This window comes from Pungitius pungitius, chromosome 20, assembly GCF_949316345.1.
Source record: "Pungitius pungitius chromosome 20, fPunPun2.1, whole genome shotgun sequence".
Lineage (NCBI taxonomy): Eukaryota > Metazoa > Chordata > Actinopteri > Perciformes > Gasterosteidae > Pungitius > Pungitius pungitius.
In genome coordinates this window covers 9498487-9509204 of record NC_084919.1, presented here as the reverse complement: position 1 = coordinate 9509204, position 10718 = coordinate 9498487, and the positions used below count along the sequence as shown (strand labels likewise).

Genomic DNA, 10718 nt, shown 5'->3' with positions numbered 1-10718 from the left:
CATCAGAGGCCGCTCTCTTCCTCTGTCCGTGGTGCTGAACTCTGACCACGTGACCCTCCTCCCGTGTGCTTTATGAGTCCCCCCCCCCCCCCCCCCCCCTCCCCTCCCTTTCAGTTTTTTTCCCTGCAGCTTTGGTTTTGTCTTCCCTTTGGACCGGCACACACACAAAAAAACAGCTTTGGCTGCATTTTCAATTAAACGACGTGACAATAGGCTACAGACCGATCGTTGCGCTGTTCTCTGCAGGTTGCGGGTTTGTTTCTCCATCGCCATTTTCAGACGGCTCGCTGTGATAATGGACACCGACTACTCAGAAAACCCTCTGTATACCGAGCTGAAATACTTCTGCAGGAAGATACAGGAGGCCTACAATGAACTTAAGGAGGACCTGACACCTTACCGGGATGATCGCTTTTACAGGTTGGCATCTTGTGTGTACACAATGGCAGACGCAATTCCCCGCTGCGCTTTAATATTGAGGCTTTCTTTATATTGCTTTGTACGCTGTGTGAATGAGATTTTTGCAATGTACACCTGAAAGAATAGCTCTTAAATACGGGCACAATGTGTATTGATGTTAGATAAACAGGTGCGTGCGAGATTTATTTGAAATTATATTTGTATGTTGTCGCTTTAGGTTTTACATGATGCTTCATTGAGGGGTAGATGAATACAACAGTAACACAGCAGTAGACATAGGCTAAATATGTTAACACTTTCACTTTCACATATTCTTTGTGTACTCTATTTGTATGTATTTTAAAACGAGGTAGGGGCCTCAATCCCTTTAAGGAGAAGGCAACACGTGTGGGGGCGCCTGCAGGCTACTGCATTAAACGGTCATAAATCACTACATAAAATCTATATGATGTTTAAATGTTTAAGAAAAAAACAAACACAATATCTGGTGTTTTAGCTCATAAGACATTTTAAATCAACCAAGTGGGGTTACGCAATACGTATAAAAACCACGTACAAAAGACACCTGAAAAATGTTCAGCCGTTGCATTCAAAACTTTAAACCGTAAGTGTTTTTTCAAAAGTCTCAATCACAGATACAATTATAGATCAACCTACCGTCTAACACTTAAACATGGCCATAGAGGTGGGTTATTTTACATCAAATAAACACGCTGGAACATTTTATAAAGGAGGAGGGAAGCCCTCGCCTGGGGTCACATGATCAAGCCCCTCCCATTCGATGACGTTGCATCCCCGTAGTCGCAGGCTGATGTTGACACGCGGATGTGGATTCACTTGCTGAAATTTTTGTTTCCGTTTTTCCTTTCGGCACCAACACGGCGAACCGAAAGAAATGGAGCTGTAAGTGTACGATGTGTTCGGCGGATACGTCCGAGATGTGTCACCGATATTTAAAAGTGTGCGCGGACTGTTTTAGAGCCGCTCTGTAGCTCTTCCTTCCATCTGGTACTGCTAGCACAAACTAGCATGGGAGCTAGCAGTTTTGACAGACATGAACCGCAGTAGGCTAACGGCGTTGACCACAATAACAACAATAACACAAAACGTTACTCTGAATTTGAGTCTGATGATTAGCTTTTATGCGTGTTCCTAATTCATTAAATGTGTCCCTTTGACAGACAGGCCCCCATGCGGCTCTACACCCTGTCCAAAAGACATTTTGTCTTGGTCTTCGTGTTTTTCCTGATCTGCTTTGGCCTTACAATCTTCATTGGGATTGCAGGTATAGTCGACACATTTCTGCAACACTGCCACACGCTGGCTGTGGGTCATAGGTCATTCAAACAGGCTGTGGCTTTACAGATAACGTCACAGAGTTCTGTGATAACCCGAAACTAAAAGTCCTTAAGTGCTTAAAAACAGTTGTTTTTAAAAACAGTTGTTTATAAGCACTTAAGGACTTTTAGTTCTCAGATCCTTACTGGCCGTCCTGTAGTTCAGTTTGTGAAGCATGCATTCTGCTAAATTTGTGCAGGTCCCAAGGTTATCTCTGAGCAAGAGCACAGTGGTGATCAGTTACTTCTCAAAAACCTCTCAGTTAAGGTAAGGTTACGTGGTTTCAGTCGCCCTAATAGCATGCATGACTGTTTGATAGTTGTATTTGATGTGAATGTTAGGGTAAAGGGTAATGGTTGCAATCACATCACTTTTGCAAAAATGCAATCAGATTAATGGTGGTGAATTGGTGCAATATTTGCACAATAGTTTATGTTTATATCTATATGTCTATATTTGGTTTGAACAAATTGTTCCCCTTACTTGAGCTACTGTGAGGTGCAATTGTATCCTGTTCCTGTGAGCAATTCCTCCTTTGCCTTTTGTTTTTACCAGCCTTATATGTGTGTGTGTGTGTGTGTGTGTGTGTGTGTGTGTGTGTTTCTGTGCTCTATGTGCACTATAAAACCTGTAAACCAGAAGTAATTTCATCATTGAAATGTCTTTTGGCCTTTTAAAGACACTTAAAGTGTTTTTAAGAGAGACATATTTATTCTTACAGTAAGAACATATTGTCTCTGTGTCTTTCATGGATAAGTACCCCTTACATTGATTAGTAAATTCATCTAGTAACATCTAATTCATTGTATGTTTTCAGACTGGGCCCTTCAATCTAGTTTCACCTCCCCTCACCACCTACAACCAGCAGCTATGGCTGACCTGTGTGATGCAGGCTCAACACGGCAATAGTAAGACCACCGAATGAGCTCCAGATAACAACTGTTTATCCGCCCACATGACTCCACCTTCAAAGAGAGGAATAACTTTCCCTCTAATTATTTTGCAAATATACTTGGTTTTGGTGAGTGCTGACATGTCTTGATGCCGTCTGTGTCAGTGGGAGACTTCCAGCAGCCTTTTGACATCAACGTTGAGCTAAAAGGAGTGATGCAGGACGCCAGCGTGATGCGCATTAACAATGCGCACCAGAAATCCAGAACGCTTCACTGCGGGACTGTAAGTGTCAGCAAACGCTGCCCTCTTCCTCTCTCACAGCACGCTGGGTTGTCATTAATCGTTACTTAATCGCACAGTGGTGTGAAGTTAAAGTCGGTTCTGGTTTTAATATGCTTTTAGTGTAGCCACGAGTGCAGGATTGAATTTGGAACGTCATGTAATATAGTGGGATCCTCAGATCAGTTGTTATATGCACAGTGAAGTTGGATTGTTGACTGAGCCAGCAGTGACTCAGTGTTTCCTCCTGTCTCTTCCTACAGAAATGTGATGAGATCATCGTGCTGCATCTTGGCTATCTAAACTACACCCAGTACCAGGTCATGGTCAGCTTCAACGGCCTCGAAAATATCACGTATGAAATCAAAGTCAAGTTTGTGGTATGTGACCCAGACTGCACACGACTTCACTTTTTCTATGAAGATTTTTTTTGTTACGTCTGTATAATTAATCCTCTTAAAAATTCACAAACTCTGCTGCTACTCCCAGCTCATGAGACAAACTCTGATATTGTCTCTTTGTTGCTATGGAGATATATTTATTTTTTCATAATCCCTTGGTCTGCCATGCCTTTTTACTTTTTTTTTGACCCCTCAGTGGAAAACGTACAACCCCACCTTCTCTCAAGTGGAGATCTGGTTCCGTTTTGTCTTTGTGGTGCTGACCTTTATGGTGACGGTAAGGCCACAGATGTCTTTTATAGTTCTTAATCATAAAGTTAAAGTCACTTGACCAATATTGCAATCGTACCAAACATGATGGTGAATAAAAGATAATCTGTGACCTAAAATCGTTACTAAAACTTTCTTCTCTGCCTTTCCCAGTGCTTGTTTGCACATTCTCTAAGGAAGTTTTCTATGAGGGATTGGGGCATTGAACAGAAGTGGATGTCCATCCTGCTCCCAATGCTGTTACTCTACAATGGTCGGTTTTCTGTATTCTCTCTCTTCAAGAAATACTGAACCCCTAACATGCAACTTGTACATTCTGACTTCCCCATTATCACTCATTATCACTGCAGGATGCTTACAGGCCCAACAGTTGTGATTTATGCATTTGTCCTCTCCATTGTAAAAGGCGTCCAAATGCAATGTCACTGTGTCCATGTGTGTGTTTTGTCCCCTTTGCTGCTCAGATCCATTTTTCCCGCTGTCATTCCTGGTGAACAGCTGGTTTCCAGGGACGTTAGACACATTCTTCCAGGCTCTGTTCCTGTGTGCGCTGCTGCTCTTCTGGCTCTGTGTGTATCACGGCATCAGGGTCCAGGTGGGTCCAGTGCTACACCTGTAGCTATGCTCTCACTTTTAGCGTGTTAGGAATCTGTTTTTTGTCTCTTTTTTTTTAACGTTGTTTCCACAGGGTGAAAGGAAATGTCTGACGTTCTATCTGCCAAAACTGATCATCGTGGGTCTTCTGTGGCTGTCAGCGGTCACGCTGGGCATATGGCAAACGTAAGTCGGACTGCGCTGGCCGTGAAAAAGCCCGATGCTAACTATGAGAAACCTGAAAAGATCTGCTCTCCTCTATTGAATTCTCAGGGTTAATGAACTTCAAGACCCTACATATCAGTACAAGGTGGATATAGAAAACTTCCAGGTGAGGCTGATTTAATGGTAAAAGCCGTGGCATGTTGAATGTTTGGACAGTATTGTTATATTCATTTGCACAGCTGTTTAATGAAGTTCAATGTTATTTCTCCAGGGCATGAAGGTCTTTTTTCTGATTGTAGTTGCCCTCTACATCCTCTATCTGATTTTCTTAGTCGTCAGAGCTTGTTCGGAACTCAAAAACATGCCGTACTCAGGTATCACATTACCTCACCTTCCTGTGTTGGATTCAAGTCTCTTGCTGTTAAAAGGATGACATTAATGTGCTGTGTGTTTGAAATCTCTAGATCTGCGGCTCAAGTTTCTGACAGCTCTGACGTTTGTGGTCCTTGTTATCAGGTTTGTTTTAAGGAAAATCCCAAACCTAAAAGCGTGTGTGTGTGTGAGAAAGAAAGAGTTGTTTAAAGTTTGTGGTTGATTCCATTCAGTTGATCTTGTTGCTCTTTCTCCTCCAGCATGGCCATTCTCTACCTGAGGTTTGGTGCCAAGGCTCTCCAAGACAATTTTGTCGCTGAACTGTCCACTCATTACCAAAACTATATCTTTTAAAACAACAATTCCTTTTGACAACTGTTTTACTGGAATATAACATGTAAGATACTATGTTGGTGTCATAAATAAATGAGAAAACATTCCTTAACTCCAGACATACCAGCTGAATTTTTATCATTCTACGGTCTACTCAACTTTTACTTGTACACATTGGCATTTGTGTACTCCCCCTCCAAGAATGCACTTTATGGTAGGTAATCTACTACAATTTCAATTCAGTAGATACAGAAGGCAAAGTCATACATTAACCCGACAGTTTCTTTGTATTTGCCAGACTCCCAGTTGAAGGATAATCCTGCGTTCTCCATGCTAAATGACTCCGATGATGAAGTAATATATGGGTAAGCAATCCTTTTTTCTCAATTCAATTCTTGACCCTTACAGTTTGCACGGTAGTGTTCAGTGTGAACCTGCATGAACCAGCTGATGTTTTCTTTATCTTTGTAAAGGAGTGATTATGAAGACATGCCTTTACAAAATGGACGCGCTATCAAAGCTACCGCCAAGTACCAGGATGAGAGTGACACTGACTGATGGGGTCTCTGATTGGCTTTTTGTTCCTTTTGTTGTGTCCATTTGGGAATCTATGAGAATAGAATATGACAACATGTGAATGTGTAAATAAATAGGTAATATGAAATGATATGCTTTATGTGTACATAATTATATTTTAAAAAAGTTCCATGTCTACTGAATGTACTGTATTTTACTCAGTCGGAAGCGAGCGGCCACTCAACCTTTTTTCTTTATTTTTTTGCTTTCCGTCTGATTGAAAACAAAGGAAACACATACAATGATACAAGTTTTTCACATTTGCAACTTCAAAACCTGATAGGAATGTACAGTGTTAATATAATTTAATAATAATTTATTTTGTGCAAAATAGATGTTTATTATAATGTGTATTGTTTTGCTTTCAACCACTATTGTCACTACTGCACTGTGTTGTTTTTGCCACTAAATTCTGTTCTCTGAGAATTATTTTGGGCCAAGCAGAGCTACATGATACTGATTTATAGGAAGTACAGGAAGCTTATGCTGCAACAGCAAGTGCACATTTTGAGGCCTGCAGCAACGGCATGAGAGATGAACGTTAAAGTGCCACTGTAATGTTGGCTATTGACAAATTCTAATTTCATCAGACATTGGTTGTTTTGTCAAATACAGGACTAGTTCTCTCTCGAACTACTTCTTCCCTTGGAAAGCAACTTTGTAATGGCTTGTTTAAAAATGTCATTTATTTTGCTAAATCGAAATGACTTGATACTGTATTATCTGACTACCTGGAAGAATGGGTTTTGATAAATTGCTTGGATTTTACACAACTGAATGTAGATAACTACTGACTCATGTTAATTATTCCTTATCTCCACACCATTGGCCAAAATTATTTTGTGCTATGAAGATATTATTTAAGCAATTCCCTTTTCTGCTGCAGCTTTCCCTATATTTTATAAAACTGGTTATGGACAAAAAAAAACACAAATATTTTATGTGAAAATGTATTATAATCAAGAAGGTGCCTTGTCTTTGTTTCATGTAAATTTATAAATGCTTTGACATAAAATGTACATTTTTTATTCTTTCGATGTTATTGTAGTTTATGGTGATTAAATGAGGTTGTAATGGGTCCTAGTATGTTGCAAATTCAAAATGTGTTTTGCTTCATAAAATAAGAGTTGTTAATGTAGCACTCTGTCACGTCACATGTAAATAAAGCAAAGTGTATTCAGCACAGTTATAACAGTTTATTCAGTTTTAGCCAACATGACCAAACATAACCTGGTGGTTTTGAAAAATACACAACTTCTTACAGATTTTAAACACTTCAATTACAATTAGTTAGTTCAGATGGCCAGTCCAAAAACAGTAACGATACAATACATGGACTTGTTCTCCCATTTCACTGCACAGCTTCCTGTTGTGGCAGAATACACAATACATATAGTATAATTTACACATTTAAAGTGTGTGAAAAATGCCACTAGCTTGAAAGCTGACCACCCAAAAAAACAAGAGCACATTGATGGTTGCTGGTAAGAGAAAACATGAACATTACAACTTACCATCAGAGTTGTTGTCCCAGAAGCATGTGCTAGCTGTTTGCCGACCTGCTCCATTTTTTTGCATGATGATACAGGTTACTGGGGGAAAACAGGACACGGTCTTTTAATGCGCACACAAGATGCACAATAATAGTACTGCTGCAAGGCAACAGCGCTTATACCAATATATTTGAACGGCTTCCCGAGTTTGCTGAGTTGACTGAGGCACTGCTCCAGTACAATGGTGGTCCACTGCTTTACTCTGTTGTGCTGGTAGGCATGTCCTCCGATGGCCGCTTCCACGGACTGCCGAGACAATTTAAACAGAGTCATCTGTTGACTCAAAGTGTGTGAGCAGGTTTAACAATCCGCATCATATCGTACACACAGCACGATAAAGTACACAAAATGTGTGTCAGTCAGGTCATGGTATGAATTCAAAAAGAGTAACGTTACGCTACGGATGGTGCCTAGCAACGGTTACTGCGCCCTTAGCAACCAACAGGTCGGTAAACATAAAACTAGCCGTAGCAATCAGCCGATGAAAAAATATAAACGGATAGGAATCACGTCTTTTTTTACTTACCTCATTAATGATCTTACTCACATCTTCAACGACGAACGCAGTCTGTTTGATAATAAACAAAACATTTTAGTCAATGCTAACCAGTCGTAATGGCTGTTCTTCTAACGTGAATTTGTCGGTGAACGATTAGCATTATTGGGGGCAATTTGGTGTATAACTGTTGATATCAGAAGTGATGAAAAAGATAACCAAAAATTAGTTCCAAGGATGAAACCCACCTCTTCTTTATGATACTGGTCCATTACTAGAACCTCGCATGTGTGAATCGAGCAGCAAATGTAAGTTAGCTAACCTTATATAAAAAGGAACTGAGTTACTAACGATACTTCCGGTCTTCACAATAAAGGAACCGACTGAACACATCTAAAAAAATAATTAATAAGATGTAACTGTTGTGAAAAGCCTTTGTGCACTACATTACATTTTTCATTTAATCAATGTACGTTAACTAATTTAAAAGAAAGTAACGTTAATTTTAATTTATTGGCACAGTCAGTCACCAACTATGCTAACGTATCGTGCTAACATATTGAGACTATTAATATGTGAGACTATTCACGTTAGTGCTAATTGTGGCAGTCCCAGATGTTAATCTAACGTTATTTAGTAATAGATTAATAGGACATATCACCCACTATCACCCAATGATTGCTAGTTACAGAAATAACATTGGATGACATTTTATCTGATACTAAATAGTCATTGTATTGATAAAAACTCAACTTAAAAAAGGGGGAAATGCAGTCCCCTGCTGATACATCTGTAGAAAACCTCTCATTCAACGTTACATAAGATCAAGCTGCCGCCCATTTTTCAATCGCTGGTCTGAATTTAGAGGATAATTTCAGGTAAGTTATTTGAAAGTTATTGCTTTTACAAACCAACTTTTTGGACAGCGTACTATATTATTATTTCGCACGATGTCTCGAAATTAACTTTGTTAACCAGCTGTAACATGTATCGTTACCGATACAGTTTCTTCTCGTCTAGTTTCTACATGTGGTGTTGCTAATGTAATGTTAGCTGTTAGCTAACTTAACTGTCTCAGTAAACTGTTTACGTTAAGGTAAAACGTTGTTGTGCATTTCCTTGCATTACTTGACGTTATTGCTTCTAGCTAACGGTAACTGTAAATTGTTAATGTTCTGGCTTACTGTAGTGCGCCATTGCTATTACTACTATCGTTAATTTACCTAACTTAATGTAATTGAATCAATTAGCTACGTTAGCTTAGGCTAACAAGCTAGCTTATCAGATGTCAAGGTTCTCCGGGAGTGCCGTTTTCGCGTCTTCCTTGAAGTTCGCACTAAAAGTCACTATCAATTGTAATTGAATTGATTTAGCATCACATTACTCTACCTTATTATCAATTTATAAATCGGCTAACCTTTAACTAATTTTACTTGAAAGCGGCTAACGTTAAACTTCCAAATTTAGACCGTGATTGTGCCCAGTATACATTTTATTCTGAAAATACAAATACCGGAAAGTGAAATGGTTCTGGTGCTAGCTTAATGCAGCTTGTGAAGCTGTAAGATGTAACTGTTAAGTTGGGACGATGAGTTGGAACCTATATTATCTGATAAGGTGTTTCTGATAATGTTTTTAAGTCTTTTGTCAAGTTGAATAGACTTGCTCCTATATTTTGATGGTGTTCCCTAACATTATTGAGCAGTGTACATTAAATATTTTTTCAATAAGAAATGTTCTATCCTTTCAACAGAAGGTTGAGGGTTAGAAACACTAAGGGCCAAATCCACTAACAAATAACCCCAATTCTGATTGTTGCACTTAACTTTAGTTTAATAATGTGCTTTCATTCAAACAAAGATCTCAATGCAATGCACAGACATTTCCAAATGAACATAATTTATAACAAATTGAAAAGGTAAACATTTTACTTTTCACATTTATTGTAACAAAAAAACCTGCCATTTCGGTCTGCAACGACGGGCATTTAACGACAAACTCTTAAACGGGCCACGGTTCCAGAAGGAAGACTTCTTTGTTATTTCTGTGTGATGGTGAAGGAATTCTGGTCCATTAACTCCCCCACTCTCTCCTGCAGGGTCTGGACCACCTCTGCGAGGATGAAGACGTGAGTGTCATCAAGGTCCTTGAGGATGAACTTCTTGCCCAGGGCCATTTTTTCATCCAGGTGGAGGAGGAACTGTTTCATGGCAGGATCACTGGTCCAGTGAGCAGCAAAGAGAACAGCTTCATCAATTATTACATTCTACACAAGTTGAGCTTTATTTTTGTGCTAGTGCATCAAGAGGAATATCGATGACTTTATTTCCATATGGTTACAAACATTTCTTGGCAGATATAGATTTTCTTACCATTCAACAAGGACACCTTTGTGTACGTTGACCATGTTGACAGGTTAGGAGGAATCAGCAGTTGATGCTAAAAAAAAAAAAAAAAAAAAACCTCAGACGTGCCACACAATAAACGGCTGTTACTGAAGTTAACGTTACCTACAGCGACATGCTAACGAAGACATGCTAACGGGGGCAACAGGAGAATCCAGGACGCTGAATGCCAGCAAAGATGACTAGTTTTAAAAGCTTATTTGTTTAAAACGAGACGGCACGCTCAAACTGTTTCCTCGGAAAATCAACCCAGCATGTAATCAAGTTACTAAACGGCTTAGTTAGCGGTGGCTTTTGGGTACAGACAGGTTAACGTTAGCTAGCTAGTTAGCGCTGAAGTTAGCTTAGTTCAAAGGTGACTTAACTCGTCCCTGCTGCTGCTCTGCGAGGTAGAGATTTAAAATCTAACAAACACGCTACCAACAGCGACGAGACACACAGATACACAAGAGAAGGAGTCGAGGCAGATGAGACTTTCACCAACCTGATAGCTGTTGTTACAAAGCGGTGAGGACGTACGGTGGGGGCCGAGGGACAATCTTCTCATCCCAAAATTGGGCATGTGACATTTAAATATTGTAATTAATTACTATTCATCTTAAAAAGCTACACTGTATTTTAG

At 39.6% G+C, this 10718-nt stretch overlaps 3 protein-coding genes across 4 annotated transcripts; 1 reads left to right on the top strand and 2 right to left on the bottom strand.

Moving 5' to 3' along the window:
• Window positions 1-113: 113 nt before the first annotated feature.
• tmem181 (transmembrane protein 181) lies at window positions 114-6827 on the top strand. Of its 2 annotated transcripts, none has more exons than XM_037449024.2 (17): window positions 114-420; window positions 1602-1705; window positions 1958-2025; window positions 2576-2666; window positions 2816-2934; window positions 3195-3311; window positions 3529-3609; window positions 3756-3855; window positions 4067-4197; window positions 4291-4382; window positions 4470-4527; window positions 4633-4735; window positions 4826-4877; window positions 4994-5076; window positions 5191-5280; window positions 5365-5431; window positions 5540-6827. In XM_037449024.2, the coding sequence occupies exons 1-17, from the start codon at window positions 296-298 to the stop codon at window positions 5622-5624; spliced, it is 1566 nt and encodes a 521-aa protein (XP_037304921.1). In that variant the 5' UTR covers window positions 114-295; the 3' UTR covers window positions 5625-6827. The 2 variants fall into 2 exon arrangements, with proteins under 2 accessions (XP_037304921.1, XP_037304922.1); XM_037449025.2 differs by lacking the exon at window positions 114-420 and adding an exon at window positions 1178-1323.
• On the bottom strand, window positions 6819-8037 carry dynlt1b (dynein light chain Tctex-type 1b). The gene is made up of 5 exons (XM_037449029.2): window positions 7940-8037; window positions 7722-7763; window positions 7318-7441; window positions 7157-7234; window positions 6819-7008 (listed from the first exon to the last, which is right to left on the bottom strand). The coding sequence occupies exons 1-5, from the start codon at window positions 7961-7963 to the stop codon at window positions 6938-6940; spliced, it is 339 nt and encodes a 112-aa protein (XP_037304926.2). The 5' UTR covers window positions 7964-8037; the 3' UTR covers window positions 6819-6937.
• A 1575-nt stretch (window positions 8038-9612) lies between these two features.
• On the bottom strand, window positions 9613-10665 carry gtf2h5 (general transcription factor IIH, polypeptide 5). Its single transcript, XM_037449030.2, has 3 exons — window positions 10581-10665; window positions 10064-10130; window positions 9613-9910 (listed from the first exon to the last, which is right to left on the bottom strand). Exons 2-3 carry the CDS (start codon window positions 10096-10098, stop codon window positions 9730-9732), a joined length of 216 nt encoding a protein of 71 aa, XP_037304927.1. The 5' UTR covers window positions 10099-10130; window positions 10581-10665; the 3' UTR covers window positions 9613-9729.
• Window positions 10666-10718: the final 53 nt, after the last annotated feature.